Source organism: Pristis pectinata, chromosome 12 (assembly GCF_009764475.1).
Source record: "Pristis pectinata isolate sPriPec2 chromosome 12, sPriPec2.1.pri, whole genome shotgun sequence".
Taxonomy (NCBI): domain Eukaryota; kingdom Metazoa; phylum Chordata; class Chondrichthyes; order Rhinopristiformes; family Pristidae; genus Pristis; species Pristis pectinata.
In genome coordinates this window covers 18,163,612-18,186,204 of record NC_067416.1, presented here as the reverse complement: position 1 = coordinate 18,186,204, position 22,593 = coordinate 18,163,612, and the positions used below count along the sequence as shown (strand labels likewise).

Here is a 22,593-nt window from a genome sequence, read left to right as displayed (position 1 = left end):
ATTAGTTTGGATAGGCATGATGGTCAGCACTGACGTGGTGGGCCAAAGGGCCCGTTTCTATGCTGAACTACACTTTGACTCCAAGGACCAGTAGGCAGACGAGTCAGTGTACGGAAACAGGTCCTTCAGCACTTCAAGTCCACAACAATGATCAAGACCCATTTACACTAATCTTATTCTAACCCCATTTTATTCTCTCCACTTTCCCATCAATGTCAGAGTGTTAAGCTGCTTGAAGTTGGGAGTTCAAGCACTGGAAACTGCCAAATACTGTTCATTCATCACAAAAGACACCAATGAGAATCAGCCACCGACAGCAAAACAAACATACCAATTTCAATCCTCTCCAAATCTTCCAAGCTGAGTCTCTGATACTGGTTCACTTTGTCAACTTCATCATCATAGCTGCCAAGAGAGACAATGTGCCCAATCAGAAGAGAACCAAACGTACAAGTGAACCACTGAACAAAAATCACTTGTTGGCAGATTAGTAAACAAAATGTCTGTGGATTTTATCAGTTGAAGTCTTTGGAAGCAGAGAATGAATTTCAAATAAATAGATCTACTTACTATGCAACATAGTAGGCACAATTGGAGAGGAGAAGCAGTACATCAACATCCCTGTGGGTGGCATCAATAAGACTGCAAAAGAATTAATTTTTCAAGCAATATAAATTAGTTCAAATGTGAAAAACTAGTCCTTTGTAAACAAATTACTTCAGCTTCTGCTCTGGGGTAAAAACTCAAATATTCAAATTAGATATTTGCATCCACTGGTAGAGAAAATAAAACTAATAATAAATCATCTCTACTTATTCTAATAGTGAATGTCACCATTGACTATATAGGCAAAAGGAACCCATCTCTCTCCTCAACTACTTGCTTCAGATGGGGTTCCAGTGCTGCACTGAAAGGATTCTTATTGGACAGGCAGGCACCAGTCATGGTCATTAACAGTCACTTCAAGAGTCAGTTGAGAGTGAAAGGTGAACACTGGTCTCGAGCCTGCCAGAGATCTGCTTCCATCCTTGCACTAGTCTTAGCCATCGAGATCCATTACATTCCACACGCATTTAAAACTAGTGCCAAAACTGCACTAGTACCTTGGCACAAGCTCTTCGTAAAAATAACCATTACATGATTTAGAAAACAAAGGAATAACTTTTTAAATACAGGCTGTTCCGCGTTTAATTTTCTTTTAATAAACATATTCTTCCTCTATTAGCTACAATAGAAGTGAAATCCATTTTGGCAGACAGCCCAGAAGTTTGATAGCTGGAGAGAGCCAAGCTGCCCTAGTCAGGGGACTTGGAATCAGACCACAGCCTTGGTTGATAGCAAAGCTCAGCTGGCCTCTGTAGGTCATCAGCCCAGATGGATTTATCAACACATCCTGGCTAAATTAGTGCAAAGCTTCCACAGATGTGCCACAGCACAAAGCATACCAATCTCAGCAGAATATCAGCTACAAACAGAAGCTCAGATTGGAATTACAAGAAATGTCTGAATAATTGTAACATTTGTTACTGATATCATCCTAAAGCAAAAGCAATTTATTTAATAATCACCAACGATGAAGATAAATCAGCCTGGATACTGTAAACATCGATGAACTTCCCCACTTGCCACTGAACTCCAGACCAAGCTCTAACTTATTCACATCCTGGAGCAGGAGCTCATAGGTCAAGGCAGCTAAATCCTCAGCAAACCCCTTCCAGACATAAAAATCCCAAACACCAGTGTTAGAACAAGCCCCTCTCACAAAACTGTTGAAAATAATTCATAGAAAACTCAACCACACTCTAGCTTAGTTGAACACTACCCAAACTTTACAGAACTACTCAAATTAATTATTACCCACTTGTGTGGGGTTCTGCTTGCCACATTATTGGAAGGATGTGGCTGTGCTGAAGAGATTCACCAGGATGTTGCCTGGATTGGAGGACTTTAGTTATAGGGAGAGATTGGAAAGGCTAGGCTTGCTCTCCCTGGAGTGGAGGCTGAGGGATGGCCTGATAAGGGTATATAAAATTAAGAGAGGCGTGGATAGTATAGATGGTCAGAATGTTTTTCCCATGGTAGGGGTATCAAAAAGAAAAGGGCAGAGGTTTACAGTGAGGGGAAAGTTTTAAATGGGGATTTGAGGGAAGAAGTTTTTCCAAACAGACAGTGAATAGTACCTGGTACATGCTGCCAGGAGCTGATGGAATCAGATACAATCACTGCATTTAAGCAGTTAGACAGGCACTTAAATAGGCAAAGCATAGAAAGATACTGACCTAATGCAGGAAATAGGTTTAGTGTAGATGGGCAAAAAAGTCAGCATGGGTAAGGTGGGCTGGAGGGTCCATTTCTGTGATGACAACAATGACTTATGAATGTGGTTGCTCAACATGCAATTACAGGCCAAGCAAAAGACAGTTTTAGCCTCTAATGGCAAAAATCTTGGTGAAATGTTAACTATTAAATTATTAAAAACCATTCAATATATTTGATGTGCAAGAACACCTGAAAAGATTAGAAAATTGCACCTTAAAATCCATGGGCAAGGAAACAAGGTTGTAATGGAGACAAAAAGTTGCACATATTAGTTGAAATGTTTAACTACAATTCCAGAAGTTTTTTTTTTAAAAAAGGATTTTTTCCAATCCAAAGTTCAGCTCATTTCAAATTAGTAATACATTTTACCTTCCATATTCACCATTTTTTTAAGCAGCATATTCTTCACGACCTAACTCAGCCTCACTATCATTCCTAGCACATAGTGAGACTAACCGACAGAGAAAAAGGCCACTTCTAACTTTCATTAAAAATTCAGCCTTCAAGTAACTAACTCAGCCATCAATTTTCCTGTGCCATGTAGTTTAAACCATTTTAGATTGCTGTTGCTATTTTCTACATCTAATCAAGAATAGAAGGTTGCAATTCATCAATATTTAATTTCTCAGAATGAATCAAAAACTGCTGATGTATTTTGCAATTACATACCTTGGATCGCAATCTATCAGAGCCCAGCCTCCGTGGAACTTCTCATTGTCAGGTAACAGCAGTTTCATGTAATTTTGCAAGAGGAAGCTGATCTGTTCCTGCTGGCTCCTCTGATTGCGTTTGTGCAAGGCTTCATGCTCTTTCTCCTTGCTGAAGATGGAGTAGAGATCTTCAGTCACTGGGATGCCCTGCATTGGATCTAATTAAACAGCAGCATTATGCATAACAGCAAGTACATTTTAACACAGTACAGACCCTGCAAAAACACTTTAGAAAATACACACTAGAATCAGGACAGAAAAATCAATCTTCATTTGGCAACAATTAACAGTGATCAAGACAGATGCCAAATACAAATCATCCACGGGTTAAACAAGAAAACTACAGAACAATGCTTTTATAGAGTTCGATACTCTGAAAGGAACCCATTATAAATTTTTGGTATTATTTGAATCTGGACATATTCCTACCAATTTTGCCCATTAAGGTTGGAAACAGGAATCTATGAAACAAGTTGCTCAGGTTGAGGGACTTCCTGCTCCCTCTCAGTAGAACTATTGCGGCACCATCTCTGCTCAAAGGCAGTCATTAAAGTGCAACAAGCTTACAATAAGAATTTAATATCCCATCCAAAAATAGGAACATCAATGCCTACAAGACAAAAAATATTTGACAGAATATCTGATGTAAAAGCTGAGATTGTACCAAATCTGCTCACCCATCATCCTCCATCCTAATTCTACCTTGTGCCTCCAGCTGATCCATTCTCCCCAATGCATCAATTCACAACAGAGCAAATATTACTACATATTATTAATAATTCAACACTGGATGTTACATCTATAACCATCTCCACAGCTGCAGGCATTTAATACACAAGATAAAATGCTGAAGAATACAAAATTCAAGTAGTACTGGAGCCAAATAAAAGATCTGGAAATCTGGAAATAGCATTGCTGGAAGCACACAGCCAACCAGGCAGCATCTGCAGGGAGAGGTCAAAGACGCTTTACTTAAGACAAAATAGTTATTAGTCACATGTACATCGAAACACACAGTGAAATGAGTCTTTTTGCGTTACTGAGAATGTGCTGGGAGCAGCCCACAAGTGTTGCCACGATTCAGGTGCCAACATAGCATGCCCACAGCTCCTAACCTGTACATCCTTGGAATGTGGGAGGAAACCCACGCAGACACAGGGAGAACATACAAACTCCTTACAGACAATGGCGGAAATTGAACCTGGGCTCCCTGGCGCTGTAAGAGCATTACACTAACCACTACACTTCTGTGCTGGCTCTCTACACTACCATGCTGCCTCTACCGTAAATTGCTAACCGCTACACTACCGTGGCGCTTGAACCGTAAAGTGAGAAAACAAAGTGTTATTTGGGTTGCAGATGGGGAAGGGTGGAGGGGACACAGGGAATACCTGCTGTAGGGTGCAGACCAGTTTTCAAGATAACAATTAATTTTAAAACCAGCAGCTGGATACAGGGGAATGAAAAAGAAAACAAATCGACAAAAGATACAGCCTCATCGGCAGAGGGGAAAAAAACTGATAATTACCTGTAATTTTGAATTCAATATTAAATCCCATGGGTTGCAAGAAAGCACAGAAATAATTGGGTGACAAATTTCCTTGCATTTCTCATTACACATCGTGATTTATGGCTTAATATTATAACATTAAAATGTTGCCTCTTACCTATGACAGCCTGTCTGTATGCATCACGGAAGCGATTGAGGTAATACCGATTGGCGGAGTTATAACCATCCTTCATCATTCCTGCAAGCTTTCGTTCTCCAGTTCTTGTGAAGTCACCCTGCCATTAAAAAGGGCCACAAGAACACATCACCTACTCTGCTACCTGCAAGTTCTAAAATTAACAAAGTTGGTTTCGACATGCAAAGTTGAGTTTAAAACTTCAAGACCAATACATACAAATCTAAAGTTAGCTGTCAGTCAGCACTTGGATTCATTTTTCAAGGTAGTATAATCTTTTCCAAATTGGACCATGAATGACAACTAAGGTTTGTTCTTAATTCATATTAAACTCATCTACTACACAGAAAATTAGAGGGCCAGGGATAAGAGGATAATAATAATTATCCCAGCAACCTGATGCACCTATTTGCATCTCTACTTCCCCTCACTTCCTGCTTTTTTCCCTTTCTTAGAGATATTAGGAAAATATACAGCACAGCTTCACTGAGTTTGCACTTGTCAACCTGGTGTTTCTGCCTCAGTGGAACCACGGCCTGCAGCTCCTTAGAGAGATCCAAACTCAAGCTCTCTCTGACTTGGGCCTAACATACAGCAGAACCTGATAGAAGTCTAGAGATTAGACATTCTGCATCACTGGGTACCAGGCAGGGGAGGGTAACAAGCTGCCCAATATGTTACTGAAGTGATCAAGTCACAAATGATTTTTTAAAATATTTTTAAAGAAAGCACCAAAAGCAACATCACCTGAACGGCCTTGGTCTTCACATTAGTTATCCCCTTTGTTCTCTCCACCCCTCCTCCCTCTCTGCAACACTTTTTACTTTTCCAGTTCCAAAGAATTGCCATCAACTCCAAACACCAACTCTCTTCACAGATGTTACCTGACCTGCTGAGTATCGGCTGCATTTTCTGCTTTGAAACAACTGATCCTTCCCAGCACACTGATGTCATGAAACAAGTGATTTCTTATTCCCCAAGCAGCTTGCACAACCACCTCTCAACACTGATTCTCAAGTGGCAACACATATAGGCAAAAGGAAAGCACATATTAGCACCAGGATGAGATTTTGGCAAAATTAAATCACTTTCTATTGCGATACTGCAATATTATAGACTGGAGCAGTAGAAATTTGCAGGGCTTATCGTTGATAAGTTTTTCCAAGAGCTGACACAGGTAGGTCAGGTTTTGCTGATTCTAAAATTGCTCTCTACATCTCAAATTTCTCTCCAATCAATCAGGAATCTTTGATTAACGGTCCTCATGAGGTTGATTTTGACATTGCTCAATAGCACTTGAAATGGCTCCTTTTCTGAATCCATATCCAGGGCTTTCAAACAGCCAAGGATGAAGGACTTAGCAAAAAGAAAATGGCAGTGCCCTTCCAGATATGGGCAAACCTTGTACTCTTGGCAACCAGAGTGTTGAACAAATGGGGCACTCAGCAGTGACATCCCACTGGCAAACTCACTAATGGAAATGGGACCATGTTCATGGGAATAAATGCTAAGCTGTGTCCTTTCAAGAACTATTACATTGCAGTATTTTCCCTGACCACAGCTGGGCCATGGGTCTTGCTGCAACCGCCAGCATTTATTGCCCAACCTTAATTGCCCTGGAGAAGGTTATGCCACCTTCTTGAACTGCCGATGCCCTTCTGGTAAAGAGTCTCCCAGTGTCTTAGGCAAAAAGTTTCAGAATTTAGACCAAAGTTAAGGAACACATCCTTCAACATTAGGATGGTGAGAGATTTGAAGGGGAACCTGCAGGTGGTGGTGTTCCTATGTGCCTGCTGCTCTGGTCCTTCCTGGTGGTAGAAGTCATGGGCTAGGGGAGTGCTGTCAAAAGCCCAGCTGTGCTACTGCTGTGCATTTCGTAGATAGTGCATACTGCAGCCACAGTATAACAATGATAGATGCAATAAAAGTTTAGGATGGTTGATGAGGTGATGATCATGCTGACTGTATTGCCCTGAATGACACGGACCTCAAGTATTGTAGGAGCTTCACTCACCCAGGCAAGTGAAAAGTTGCTAGCCTCTTTAGCCACAGCATGTGTGACTTGGCGAGATGAGATTCTGGTCAGTGGTGACTCCCCCAGTGGTTACAGGGAGGCACAATGGTAATGCCATTGAATATCAAGGGTAGGTGGTTAGATACTCATTAATAGTCATTATCTGGCACTAGTGGGGCACAAGTATTTGCCACAATCAGCCCATACCTACATATTCTGAGGTTTGCTGTGGGAGGTGTGGACTGTTTTATTTTCTGAACTGCAAAAAGATTTGAACATAGTGCAATCAGTGAACATCTCCACTTCCGACCGGATGAAAGAAATGTCATTGATGAATGTGGTGGCAAACGTGACATTGACCCAAGGAATCCCTGCAGCATTGTCCTGGGACTAGGGCTGATTGACTGCCAACAACCACAACCATCGCCCTTCATGCAAGGCTGATCAGCAGTTGGTGTTTTGTCCTCGATGCCCATTGTCTTCATTTTTCACCAGGGCTCTTTCATGCCCCACTCAGTCACATGCTGCTACGATATCAAGGGCAGTCACTCGCTTTGCCACTGGAATTCAATTTTGGACCAAGGCTGAGACGAGTCCTGGAGCCGAGTCATCCTTAACAAGCCCAATCCAACCATCAGTGAGCAGGTTATTGGTAACCGTTGACAATTTCTTCCATTACTTTGCTGATGATTGACAGTAGGCTGATTGGGCAGTAATTAGCTGGATTAGTTTTATCCTTTTCTGGAGAAGACATCCTTGCAAATGTAAAGATGGCAACTCCCTAAAAAAATCTGCCAACAGTATGCAGAATTTACTGTAGTTCATTATCATTTAAATGTGGAATGGTTAGAATTCATTATCAATTATTTAAATGAAGAATGGTTAGAATCCACTGTTCAGTAAATTCAACTGGGCCAGTGACATGCAACCCCTTGAAAAAAGTGTGACAACAACAACATTGCAATATTATATAACTCAACAGGCCAGTTAAATTTAACGGGATTCACAAAGTGGTCAAAACCTCAAGAACTCCACACAATTACAGAATAAAAAACTGAACAAAAAAGGTAGCTAGCATGTCTCCACCTTATCCTTGCCAGGAGCAAACCTGTTCCAAACATTTGAATGGATTGAATTTTACCTTCAAAGCAGCTGTCCCAGCATACTGCCTGCTAATAGCATCTCCGTTGTTGGCCCACATGATCTGATAAATCCGATAGCACTTTTGAGGCAGCGGCTGCTCAGGTGGCATCACTCCCAGTTTCTTCAGCTGAGACAGAATATCGGAAACAAATTTAAAATCGATGAACTATTCATGTTTTTGCAAGACATGCCATCACACCCGAAACGTAGTGCACCACTCGCAGTACATTTAGATTCCACAATAGACCTCAGACTCCGTGCAAAAGGATATCCGTGCACTTGAATGGCAATTCTCTTATTAAGCAGCACAAAATACACTTCGATGCTTTATTTTTGAAAATAAGAAATCCACTGGACAGATTTCTTCATCTGTGTTCACTATGGAGTAGGAGGATGTAGTTGGAGGAGTTTGGGGGGCGGTGGCAGGGAAATAGAGGGCAGTAGGATTCTAAAATGAATTACGACTGAAAAGGTAGTGGGATTGGTTTCCTAGTGGCCTTAAAGATAGATAAATCCCCAGGGTCTGATGAGGTACGTTCCAGGCCTCTGTGGAAGGTAGGGGAGGAGACTGCTGGAACTCTGACAGAAAAGTTCTCACCTTCTCTGGCTACAGGCAAGGTGTCAGATGGCTGGAGGACAGCAAATGTGGCCCCTTCATCGAAGGCAACAGGGATAAGTCAGGTAATCACAGGCCAGCAAGTCCAACATCAGTGGTGGGGAAATTATTGGGAAAAATTCTGAGGGGCAGGATTAATCTACACTTGGAGTGGCAGGCAAATGATCAATGACAGTTAACACACCTTTGTTAAGAATAGTCGTCTCATGTTAATTTGAATAACTTTTTTGAAGAGGTAGATAAGCACATTGACGAGGTTGGTAAGGCATTAGACAATGTCCCAAACAGGAGACTGGTTCAAAACATCAGAGTTCATTGTATCTGAAAATGGCTTGGTGAGAGGAGGGTGATGGTTGAAAGCTGTTTTTGGGAATGAACGCCTGTGACCAGTGGTGTACTGCGGGGATCGATCCTAAGACCTTTGCTATGTGTTATATACATTAAAGGTCTGGACGTGAATGTAGAAGGTACAATTAGCAAGGTCTCACAACATGAAATTGGCATGTTATTGACTGTGAGGAGGGTAGTGATTGTGTACGATGGGAAGGACATGATTGCACTGGAGACAGTACAGAGAAGATTCACCAGGATGTTGCCAGTGATCTAGAGTATCAACTACGAGGAGAGACTCAATAGGCTGCATTTGCTTTCTTTAGCAAGCAGAAGGCTAAGGGGAGTCCAGATGATGTATAAAATTACGAGCAGCATGGATTGGGTAGATAGTAAGAAATGTTACACCCTAGTAGAGTTACCTATAAGCAGAAGGGGTAGGTTTAATCTAAAGGCTAGGAGGCTTGGAGAGGATTTGAGGAAGTGTTTTTTTTAAAAAAAGATTAAACCTACAAAAACCAACCTCATTGCCCGAGGTAGTGATAGAGGTAGGTACTCTCAGAACATTTAAGTATTTAGATGAGCACTTAAAATTCCAAGTGCTGGGAAAAGAATTAAAATACCTGGCCTGGACACAGTGGGCCATAGGGACCATTGCCATGCTGTACGACTATGACATTTGTTCAGTGAGGCACACAAGCAGAAATTTCTGCTCTTCTTCAAACAGATCTTTAAAATTACTGAATAGGCAGGTTTTCTGATTTATTAACTCGTCTAAAAAGGCAGGGACTCTGCCACCAAAGCCCCAAATCCAACATTGAAGTATCTGCTCAAATCCCCCATCTCTCTTCATCAACTCAGGGACCAACTAAGTCAGGCACACCATCAAAAATTAAGTCCCAAGCAAAGACCTTTCTATTCCCCATTCCATCCCACCCTTCCCCAAATCTCCAACTAATTTCACCACTTTCAGGAAGTCCATAGTTAATGCTATGGATTTAATTTATCTGGTCAGTTTAGTGCCACAAGCCCAAATCCACTCCAAAAGGGAATTTAAAATGTCCCTTTTCTCACTCCATCCATCTGAAATAAAGGAAAACTCTCCTCTCCAGGGTGGAAGGACCGTGTGCCATTTATGAAACCAGAATCCTTCATAAGAGTGTTTGACTTATTCAATGGACAGCGATGGAAGAAAAAAAATAAAACTATGGAAAAGCAATGCAATTATACAATAGTAAAAGTACTCAAGTCATAGTCAAATGTACAATTTCAATGGAATTGTGCTGGCAAAGCAGTTTTGTACTGATGATAGCCCAATTCTTGAATTTAAAAATAATTTATAGCATTACTGATCACTTTCTGCCAATTTCCCTGGTAAGATTCCATTTGTAATAAAGATTTAGATTCCCTGCCTCCGACAGCCTAAATGCTGCTCCTCAGATTTCAATTTTCATTTAATTCTTCCCAATTTACTCTCCAGTCTTTAGGACCAGGGTTTCTTGGACATTTGCCTACATTGCTCAGATAGCGTCAGTTATAATGATCATATCCTACTGTGAATGCACTGTCCTAATCTGTGCTGATCAGTTGTCAGACAGAGCACACTAATTTATGATAGTGCTACATGGGTAAATGATTTGTTTTGCCCAGGATTGAATCTCCGCTTGTAATAACTTCCTTAGCCAATTCATGGAAAGTAATCAGCGAGGATTAGTACAAATCGTGCTCCAAGAGAAATGACATTGTGCCATGAAAAATGGTCAATGTACATATCACGGCTATAAAATTAACTGTAAAAACATACTGCCCTTTCAAGGACATATGACACAACAGATTTTGTCATAAAGTTTGAAATTGCAAATCTACATCTTAAATCTCATTAAGTGAGCCTCACTTCACCCAATTCAGTTCGATGCCTCTATTGATTGAGTTAAAATGTATCTGGGATTGAATGCATTATCCAAGTTATGCCAGGCAATAACATGAAAAAGGGACTGAAAACTTTATTACAATATAAAACAAGTGGAAGATCCATTGTTCAGAAGGTTTTTATCCTTTTAAATTCAACTTTAAGGATCTGGGTATCACTGGCAAGACCAACATTTATTGGCCATCCCTTTAAGAAACTGGTGGCAGACAGACATCCCATTGTACCGGTGAAGCTGTTCCTACAATGCATTTGGGGACAGAATGCCAGGAAATTGACTAAGATCATCAGAAAAAAGGGCGAGACCTCAAGCCCACCTCACCAGGCATAGCTGATCTGCCACAGGTCTCATCTCCCCATCTGTGCCAGTTCCCAAAAGCCCTCGTTTCCCTGATCTTTCAAATAATTATCCATTTCCTCTTTAAACAACCCCAATTATCTAGCCGCCACAACCCTCTGGGGGAGAGAATTAGGAGATTCACCACCCTCTGAGAGGTTCCTATACACTTCAGTTTTAAATGACCACCCCTTTATCTTGTAACCATGTCCCCTCCGAGATTCTCTCACAAGTGGAAACATGTCAGTGCCTGCTTAGAATTTTGTATGCTTCAATATGATCGCCCTTCATTCTTCTAAATGCTAAACAATATTGATCTAAATTCTTCAGCTCCTCAAGACGTTCCAGGAATTAGCCTAGTCATTCTCCAATGCCAGTATATACTTTCTTAAAAGGGGGACCAAAACTGTGCACAGTACTCCAGGTTAGGCCTCACCAATACCCTATGCAACTGTAACAACTTTCCATTCCCAAACTCTAGCCTTCTTGTAATAAATGCCAATATGCCATTTTCTTTTCTAACCACTTGCTGCACCTGCCTGCTAACTTTCTGCAATTCATGCACAACACCTAGATCCCTCTGTATTTCACTCATCTGCAATCTTCCTTCATTTAGATAACAGATTGCCTGTAGATTCCCCTTGCAAAAGATCACCACCTCATTTTACCACATTAAGCTCCATTTACCAAGACATCATCACTTACTCAACTTATCAATATCCAGTTGCAAAGTTCGAATATTCTCACTGCAACATGCCCTTCCCTTATTCAGCAAACTCGGAGACCTTGCACTCTACCTCATCCTCCAGATCATTAATGTAAAACAAATAATTGACAGCCAAGAACTGATCCTTCAGGCACTCCACTAGTTACACCCTTCCAGCCTGAAAAAGACATTTATTCTGACTATTCCACGCAACATCCAACCTTCAATCCATGCCCACACACTTCCACTAACACCATGAGCTCTTATCGTGATCACTAGCCTTTTACACATGGCACCTTGTCAAATGCCTTGTAATGTATTTGGATTTTCACATCTACAGGTTCCCTTCTATCAACTCTGCTTGTTACATCCTCAAAGAACTCTAGCAAATTTGTCAAATAGGATTTACCTTGCATAAAACAATGTTGATTTATTGAGCTTCAATAGATAACTATTTCTACCTTGATTATAGACTCCAACATCTTGCCAATATCAGACATTAGCTAGGCCTATAGTTTCCCACTTTGTCTTCACCCCTTCTTGAACAATGGAGTCACATTTGCAGTTTTCCAATTTGCCGGTATCTTCCAGAATTCAGTAAATTTTGAAAAATACAGTCTCAATTCAGTTGTGACAAGTCACTAAAGGTACCCAAAACAAAAGCCATGTAGTCCAGCAGCTCACAAGCCAAGTCACTACACTGGGTCAGTGATAGACCAGTAGAGTATTTTCACAGAAGATACAAGCCTCATTCACACTGCTACTAAACCACACTGGTTGTCTTCAAAATCTGATCACACTTTGATCAACTGGGCTTAATGGTCTATTGCTCTGCTGCAGGCTCAATGCAGATGTGCCCTTGTGGCAGTTTGCATGGACCCTCAAATCTACATTAACTTTGGGTATTCTAACATTAAGTCACATCAGATTGAAGGCCAGAGTGCCAGCACTCTCTTCTCCAAGATGGGAACTTGCAAGCCCAAGCTGCACTCATGAGTTGGCAATAATCACACCGAATTTCTTCAGATTGACACACGGCAGTGTTGCACTCAGTTCCATTGTTTTGGATGAAATGTGAAAGCAAACCAGAAAGAGTAATTGAAGTTTTATACGCAGGATTCCATGGTGCCATTTAAAGAACGGTAGGGGAGTTCTCCCAACGTTCAACCTACCATTTGTCCTTCAACCATTAAATACTCCACGTTCATTTATCTCATTGCTCTTTCCACTGTGCATAAAGTGGCTTCTGCTTCCCCTGCATTATATAGGGCTGTACTTTTTTAAAAGCCATTGAGAAGTTCGGAAGTCAAAGAACACAGCACAAATGCATATCTTCTCCTCGTGCAGCCTAAGGGGTTCAAAAATTGACTGATTATTCAGGTTTTGTTTACATGAAGTTCCTTTTTGCATTTCAAACTTATTTCAAATATGTTGTATCACAACTTGAAAAATATCTGAAAATTCTCACATACGATCAGTTTAATTCCAGTGGGACCATACCCAGCACAGCAGTTTTACATTGTTACAAGCAGTTCCTGAATGCCAAGCTTGCAGCAAGCACAAATTCAGTACAAGAAATTTCCAAATTGCTCCACAATTATCTTTTTGATAGTGGGTGTTATATAATCCATTTACTCTTCTTATCCTTCTGGCCAAATACCTACTGGACTGAAAAATTCTCTGTTAAAGTGATTCTGCTTATTTTTATTCATCTCCACCCCAACCTTAACAGTCAATACAATTTAAAGCTGTTTACTCAGAATTGTTTTTTCCCCCAGATCAATTCCTGCAACATATAGTAATACAAGTGCAGTCTGTATTGACTTATAAGATAAGAGTGACAAATTGAATCAACACTTAATTCCTTTACCATTCGGTTCTGACAAACAGCAGCTCAACTTGAACAAGAGGTGAAGGATTCATCTTTCTAACCGTTAAAGGACGTTGAAGAGGCAACGTGTGTTAACTTGATACTGTGCAAAACTAGTGATCAAGCAATTCTTCACTGTATAAAATGACAACATCTATTTCACTCCATCCACTAGACAAATTGAGCCATAAGACAAAGAGGTAATGATCAAAGTACAGACGGTATCTAACCAGTGTACAAGATGAGGAGAAGGATTAGAAATGCAATTTCCTTTGGAGGAAGTTGTCCCAGAAGGGAGTTGTGTTAGTAGTCAGCAACAAGGTTGATAAACAGCATTTAATATGTTGCCCTTAGAAGTTGGTCTTCCATAATATTGACAGATGTTCCGCACACAGCTGAAGAAACCCAGACCTGGCCAACAGCTAGCTGGAGGCTCATGTCAAGTGCTCGATTCACCTTTTCAGTACCGAATGTGACTGAGTTGCATCTTGTATTGTAGATATGACATGACCATCTGCTGGTCGTTTCTAGGCAGCAATTAGTAATGGCGAATAATTATTGGGTTATACAAGATTATTGTGAACAATGCAATTTTTTTTTCTCTGCAGACTATCTTCATTTAATAGGATGGATACTGAAATCAGTTACTATGCACATGACATCTCTGCAGAATTGCCAATTAGCACGTACTCATGGTTAATTTTTCAAGTGATGACTCGCAGATCAAAGGATATGTAAAGTGAACAGCGTGAGCTTTAAGAAAGGATTAAAAAGTTAACATTAATACTGTTACATTCATTTAAGTAATCTCAGTATACTTGTGCCTGGAAGCCTTTACATTTTGAGAGTGGATACAGAGAATGATTAAGAAAGTAATTATGAGTTAAGGAAAGCACTTGAGATAAGAGATGTTAATTTGAAGTCTGTCAAAAGATGTTTTCCCAGCAATATCATACCTGCTGTTCCATGACCACTCGAGCAATTGCAGCTTGAACCACATTCGTCCGATCCAAACAGTCCATACAGTTCACCCTGAAGATCCCTTCCTGCCTACAAATCTCTCCAGCCTGGTCAACCCTGTAATGATGTAAAATAACAATGGCTCACCTTTGCTTCGATCACCCCCACAGTCGGCTAGGTTAATACCGCATCGTACAAAAACAGTGCTTGCTCTACGAGCAAAAATATCAGAATCAGTTCTCAGAGTGCGCTGTGCCGGATGATTTTGTTCTAGTTTTATTTTCTCTAGTGGGAAATGCCAACATTTCCTGTTTCCAGGCTAAGAAACTGCAACTTTCAAAAACAACATCTTTATTCGACAGTAAAGTTCTATGTGGGAATCTAGCTTCGTAGAGCTCTAAGGCAAAGGCCACCTCTGGGGATGCTGTTGTCCCTGAAGCAGATTACAAGGCAAAGAATGACATCCTGTGGTGAATAAAAGGCTGCCTATTTTTCACAACACAAATCATCTGAATATTCATAATGAACTGTAAAACTGAGCACTTCAATCACATCACTACTCAAAAGGAAATTATGGTCAAGTCTAAAGATGACATGCTAGTCCCCAGTTTAGTTATTACTCAATGTTGAGACACGAGACTGCAGATGCTGGAATCTGAAGTAATGCATAATTTGGCTATAAAAAGTATACTGGCCATCTCCCCTCCATCTTTCAGTCCAGATGAAGGGTCTTGACCTAAAACATTGATTGTCCATTTCCCTCCATGGATGCTGCCTGAATAGAGGATTTCATTCCAATTACGTTAAAGTGGCCCATCCTCATACCAGAACATCAGGAGCTCTGTGCAAAAATTCTGCTTATTGCGATGACATCCAATCACAGTGATGCGAATAAAGCAATCAATGTCTCAGCTGAAAATACAAGGTGCTTAACAAAATATTTCTATTTAGTATTTCTGTGCACCTCTGGCTTTAGTTCATATAAAAAGAAACAAACTCAACAGAAACACACCAAGGAAGTTATTATTTTGAATTTAACCAGCTTTATTACCATGGGGCAGAGTCAAGATTGAATGCTTATAACATGATTGAACACTGACACTCCAGCAGATAGTCTTTAGTTCCATAAACTTTTATTACAACAAGCACACTTGTTATCCTTGTGTATCATGCACACTTGGAAAGGAAATAAATGAAGACACTAACCAGCCCCACTTCATGTCTGTGATGATGTCAGAGATGGCATCCGTAAGCGTCTGCACATTTTCAAACTTCATTCCTCGACTGGGGGTGGGGGGGCGAAGATGGGGAGAAAAGCAGCCAGTTTAGCGCATTTTGAATTTTGGTTCATTAAAAAAAAATCATTCTAGCATTTAAACGTCAGGGTAAGAATGCCAGATTTGTTTTGTGTGTACTCTTTTAAAAATTGGACAATAAATCAAAAAAAAAAATCACACAATAAATCATCAAAAAATAAATTTCAGTCTCAAGTCCAGAGATAACTTCAGTACACAAAGAATACGGGATAAAGTAAGCCTTGGACAGATTGGAGAAGCGGGGAGAAAAGGTAGCTTATTCCGAACTTCAGCCAGTTACAGTGAGCAATTCCAATATTCTGCATTCCACATTGCTGCACTCAGTCTTTGGGATTTCCCACAGCAAAGGAAATGTATCAAATTAACCAGCTATAAACAAGCCAGCCAGATTGTAAACTGGAGGGCAATTCTGCCTTTCCAGTCAAAAATAAAATTTCCTGGTGCGATTGCAAATACATTGAGTAAATCTGTACAGATTCCAGTACAACATATGGCCCATGTCATTAAGGAGTTTAAATCTCAATTTGGAAACTGAATTTTAACAAAATCTGAAATAAATTTAACCAGGTTTAGATGTTCACAGACCATAACACAAGCCAACCCAGGATCAGACATTGTCCATTGTTGGCACCAACCTGCAGCTGCACGAACAGTAGCATCAATGCATTGAGGCAAACAAAGCATGGAGCTCCTACAGGGAAAGACAGCACAGTGGGGCCAGAGGCTTGCTGTGTAGAGAATTTTTAATAATGTGTTTATTATACACTTCCAATAGTACCACTGGATTTATTAATTTGGATGACAGAAAAGTGGCTGCTGACCTGACTCAAACCCAATCTCCAAAAGGGCAATCATTTTACACTTCAGTAAAAGAGACTCTGGGAAACCACCATTAACCTTTTGAGATTCTTACAGGATGCAGATATATTGAAACCTGATCATGATTTTTAATGTAACATTCTTTAACCAGATGCATGGCTCAAAAATAGGAAGCAGCTCTTGATTTTAAATTTTGCACATTGTGAAACACAGCCAGAGGAGACAATGTTAGCAAATTCAAAAAGGTGTGAAGTGGTCAAGAGAGGCACTTTTTTTTAATTAACAGGGCTGCTCTGAAAAAAATCAAATCATGTTTACTGTCTTTTGTACATCTCATGACTGAATGGCATCTAAAAAGATGTAACATGCCTAAAAGAAAAAGAAATAGACTTTGATAGTTTGATCTTTGATAACCAAATTGAGCCAAAACCAGAGGTGATTTTACAAAGTTGATACCACAAGTTTGATCTGGGTTAGGGAATTAAACTTTCAGTGTGCACCATGTTTTGTTATGTGCAGAGCTCCACTGATATTTGCACGAAAATCCTAGACTTCATTATCATAATAAATTGCCTTATTGGCACTTATTATTCAATTCTTGCACAGAAATGTCTCACAGCTCACCATCCTGTTCAACTTCAGCCACACCTTCTGACTGCCCCACAAAGGAGTGGCAATTTAAAGATATTTACACCATATCCTAGTGACTGCTAATCAAAAGATTACAGCAATTCCTTTAGGTATTCTAAGAGTGAAGGCAAACATTTAAAACACATCACCGTCCAAAACAGTTTTCGGATGTTTACATATTAGATGGAAAATTTCTGTAATGTTTTGAGAATTGACATTTCACAAATTGCTTTTCCACCAGAGTACAATGGGAATGGTAGAGTTGGAAAAAGCTTTAATCTTAATTATATGACCATGCAGCAACTTGCAATATATTAAACCACAGGGAACGAATGAAAGGAAAGCCTAAAAACCAGTCTTGTTGATTTTCAACCATAGGCATGAACATATGGGATTATGCATCCTGATTGCCTGTTTAAAATGGATAGCTACAATCTGCTAATAGGTTTCAAACTGCCTCTACATTCCTTGAATCCCAAAAAATACCCAATCCAATAAAAACACCGATAACAATGCAGCAATCACATTTGTTGCAGAATATTAAGATCCCACATTTTCATCTGTTGATTACAATTAACGAAATTCCAAATTCTACATTAGCTTTGATCATTGTACTAAAGACTGGTCTCTAAATGAAGCAACTATGGAATTGGAATCAAAATAAATTGTATTTTAGAATCTGCAAAACTTAAAATGGGAATTCTATTGGGAAAAGCTGATATCTAATCAATTAGCTAGGCAGGGGAGAACAAAACTATTCACCTGCCATCAATGCTGTACAAGGATGGAGAAAAATGGTCCCCATTTTTGAATTCCCTTTACACAGATTAGATTCAAATCACAGTGCCTGTTGCAACAAGGTGGAGTCTACTGTTAATCAAGATGGCTGCAGAAAAATTCAATCATCAAAAATATCTTAAGTCTGATAACAGCCAGGCAAAGATCTTCAGTCAAAACTTAAACTATCATTGGTTCTTACCAGTGTTCATGAAAATCAAAGGTCACATATGTGAGGTTCGGGTTGTTGTAGAGTAGAACATGTCGAAGAAAAGCATCTCCAATTATTTTCTCTCTTCCGGTCTGATCTACCAGGCTGACAATAACCTGCCAAGATAGAGGGGGAATAAAAAAAAAATCAATCAATGGAACATGATATTGGATTTTCAAATTATTCAAAGATTGGTTCTGGGACCTCTACTTTTCGTGATATTTATTAATGACTTGGATGAGGTGGTAGAAGGGTGGGTTAGCAAGTTTGCAGACGACACAAAGGTCGGTGGTGTTGTGGATGGTGTGGAGGACTGTCGAAGATTGCAGAGGGATATTGATAGGATGCAGAGCTGGGCTGACAAGTGGCAGATGGAGTTCAATCCAGAGAAGTGTGAGGTGGTACACTTTGGAAGGACAAACTCCAAGGAGGAGTACAAGGTTAATAGCAGGATTCTGGGTAGTGTGGATGAGCAGAGGGATCTGAGGGTTCATATCCACAGGTTACTGAAAAGGTGCCTCGCAGGTGGATAGGGTAGTTAAGAAAGCTCACGAGATATTAGCTTTCATAAGTCGCGGGATCGCGTTTAAGAGCCGCGAGGTAATGATGCAGCTCTACAAAACTCTGGTTAGACCACACTTGGAGTACTGTGTCCAGTTCTGGTCGCCTCATTATAGAAAGGATGTGGAAGCGTTGGAAAGGGTGCAGAGGAGATTTACCAGGATGCTGCCTGGATTGGAGAGTATGGATTATGAGGAGAGACTAAGGGGGCTAGGGCTTTACCCCTTGGAGAGAAGGAGGATGAGAGGAGACATGATAGAGGTATACAAAATATTAAGAGGAATAAATAGAGTAGACAGCCAGTGCCTCTTTCCCAGGGCACCAACGCTCAATACAAGAGGGCATGGCTTTAAAGTAATGGGTGAGAAGTTCAAGGGAGATAGAGGGAGGTTTTTTTGCCCAGAAAGTGGTTAATGCATGGAATGTGCTGCTTGGGACAATGGTGGAGGAAGGTACATTGGTCAAATTTAGAGACTGTTAGAGAAGCATATGGAGCAATTTAAAATAGAGGGATATGTGGTAGGAAGGGGTTAGACAGTCTTAGGTGAGGTTTAAAGGTCGACACAACATGGTGGGCCAAAGGGCCTGTATTGTGCTGTACTTTTCTATGATTCTATAACAAATTAGTGGAAAGATCAAAATGTTAGCAAGTTTGGTGGTGGTCCTGGGCCAAAAACTCTACAATTCCATTCCAATCCCCTACCTTCCTATTCCAGGGCTCTCCTTAAAATTTGTCTCATGATCAAGCTTTAGGTCACCTGTCCGAATATTCTTAAATGCAATTCTATATCCATTTTTGTCAATAATTGCAGTGAAGTGCTGCGGATGCCTTCTGTTGAAGTTGACACGTAGGCACACGCTGTTGTCATTTATAGCCTACAACTAGAGTGACAGAATTCAGAAGTCACAGAAATGCATAGGAGTCCACTGAGCTTAGGATGGCCAAAGAAACTATGCACTGTTTTCACATTTCCCCACCTCTGCTGAGAGAAATCAGCCCTCCATCTTCATGCTTTCCAGATCCTGCAATATCATAGCATCTCCAATCAGCTTCCCGTTTCAAACAAAATGACCCCAGCCATCTTTTGTCAGTTACAACTCTGATCCTCTTTCAAGCCTTCACATCTCTTGGTGTGTAGTAATGCAGTCATGCAAAACTTCTGGGCTTTCCATGCCTTGGTCAAGTATCCCATACACTTTCATAGCCACCTTAATGGACGTGCATATTCAAATACTCCACACTTCTCAGCTAGGCATTTTGCATAGTCTCCAAATGCTCTACTCTTCACAGGTCTGGAATCAATTCCATTTATTACTTACTGCTCACCTGATCAGACTATTAATATCTTCTTGCAGGCAACAGCTTCTTCAACATCAACCACACAGGTAAACTGAACATCCTGCAAACTTCTAACTTATGCTCCTACATTTATATCTGAACCACTGATGAAGCACCATGAAAAGCAAAGACCACACTACAGAGCCCCATTGAATCCCACTGCAAATACCCTTCCTGTCATTAGATTGGTCATTCTTTCTGCCACTGAACTGACATTGGATCCAACCATCCAACCTAACAATTTCAATTGGATCTTATCATATTTTGCTTCCTGTGTTAATCTGCCATTGGGACCCTGCTAAAATTCACGTAGACTGCACCAAACATCCTATCCTCATCAACCTTCCCCACTACCTCAAAAAATTCAGGTTAGACAGACTCCACCTTCCCTAAACACCAACACTAATTCAAATTATAACAAATAATCCAAACAACTCTCTGATAAACAGTTACCATATGATGGCCTATACCAATGTCATAAAAACAAATGATTTCATGTCTGCTCAGGGTAACAAAACTGGGTAATGGATGTGCAACCATGCAGTTTATACAGTAGCGTCAGATGGCAGTGCTCCAGAAGGATGTAATGTTTTATAAACAAGTAAAATAAGGTCATAAACATGGTGGTAGGAATTATAACGTATAACAATCACAACAGGCCAAAGAGAACGCAGAATCCAGCATCAATAAAAAGTGTCAGAGTGAATTCACAAATTGTTTACTGAACAGTGTTCACCCACATTAAAGACAGTACAGAATATCATGAACACTATGCTAAATAAATCACTCCTCTTCCCATCCATGGTCGTTTCACATTTTAATTGCAGGCATCAAAACTCCTAAATCATTCAAGTTGTACTTGAACATCCCCAATGACTAAGATGCAAGACCTGCTTGGAGGTTACTTGCATAATGCTCTGATAGAGGAAGTATGGAAATCTGCCCTCAATGCTAAATGAAAGGCTCAATCCAGCCATACTGATACATCGTGAGAGACATGTTGTAGTAATTGTTCAGCAGAGTCCTGAATGAGAATTAGCACTTCAAGTTCCACTAGATCCATGAAGGGAAATAGAACGTCTCACCTGCTTCTTGTAAATTTTCAGTTGTTCCTCAAAGTGTGCTGCAAACTTGCTGATCGTCTCCTCCTCAGCTGCACAAATCAAAACATTCGAATGACTGAACAAACACGAACAGTTTTGCAGACTTCTCAGACAACTGGAAACATTGATAATAACTGTCCCACCTCCAAGGAAGGGGGATAGTTGGGGAATTTTATTTTAAAATAAGCCTATGTCAACCTTTGGAGCTGCATTTCCAACTAATTTCTTTTTCTCAAGTGGAAACATCTCACTTGGGTAGGATAACTCTGAACGTCTGTCATACGAGTAACATTGCACCAAAAGTACATCAGGTAGACTAGTGCCAAATAAAGATTTTTTTTTACAAATACTTGTGACTGTGCTACCTGGAGCTCATTCTGCACGCAAAACTAAAGGAGCAAGAAAACAGCAAGGATCAGAATCTTATGGCCTTTCATCTGAGGGGACATAAAAATTGGACGATGAGGAAAGCTTATCTCCCATGCAGGGTAACAGTTCTTTTATTAGTGAAAGGTTTTAAGCTCATGGTTGAGTATCAACTACACAGAATAGGACAACAAATAATCCCACACATAGTAAGTTGAACAGCTAATTAAGTAGATACAGTGCCAAAAATTGCAACACATTAAGTGAAGCAAAACAAATTGTGAAGACAAGAGCGACATATTCTCAGTTGAAACGTCTTCGTCAAGGATCCTGTGCACCCAGCCTGCAGATAAATGAGATTTTAAAATTTACACATGGAGAGTTTTGTCAGTACACAGTTAGGAGCTGCTCAGTGGGGTTTTTCACCAACTGGCAGCTCCATCTGTCATGATATTCTCCATATCCAGTCAAAGGCTTCAACAAAATGAGGTAAGCAATGGCAGCAGGGAAGAAGTCATGGAAAGGAAACCGAAAACTGGAGGGCATAGGTTTAAGGTGAGACGATTTAAAAGAAACCCGAGGGACAACTTCCTCACACACAAGGTGGTGTGTATATGGAATAAGGTGGTGCATATATGGAACAATCTACCACAGAAAGTAGTTGAGGCAGGCACAATAACAACATTTAAAAGACATTTGGATAAATATATGGATGGGAAAAGGTTTGGAGGGATATCGGCCAAACACAGACAAATGGGACTAGCTTAGGTGGGCATCTTGGACAGCATGGACGAGCTCAGCTGATTTACTCAATGACTATGATGTTAAGTCAGTGGCTCACAGGCCCAAATTAC

The 22,593-nt window shown here is 40.3% G+C and overlaps 1 protein-coding gene across 4 annotated transcripts in view; it reads right to left on the bottom strand.

Moving 5' to 3' along the window:
- inpp5f (inositol polyphosphate-5-phosphatase F) overlaps window positions 1–22,593 on the bottom strand; it is a 143,141-nt gene that overhangs the window by 7,555 nt on the left and 112,993 nt on the right. For 3 of the 4 annotated variants that reach the window (XM_052027641.1, XM_052027644.1, XM_052027642.1), the window contains 9 exons: window positions 21,356–21,423; window positions 18,362–18,486; window positions 15,824–15,901; window positions 14,614–14,734; window positions 7,870–7,998; window positions 4,697–4,814; window positions 2,989–3,187; window positions 571–642; window positions 332–405 (listed from right to left, as the gene is read on the bottom strand). In XM_052027641.1, coding sequence (XP_051883601.1) covers window positions 332–405; window positions 571–642; window positions 2,989–3,187; window positions 4,697–4,814; window positions 7,870–7,998; window positions 14,614–14,734; window positions 15,824–15,901; window positions 18,362–18,486; window positions 21,356–21,423 — 984 coding nt within the window. Of the gene's footprint in view, window positions 1–331; window positions 406–570; window positions 643–2,988; window positions 3,188–4,696; window positions 4,815–7,869; window positions 7,999–14,613; window positions 14,735–15,823; window positions 15,902–18,361; window positions 18,487–21,355; window positions 21,424–22,593 lie in introns of those variants that run through there. The other variant, XR_007957289.1, reaches the window with a different exon arrangement.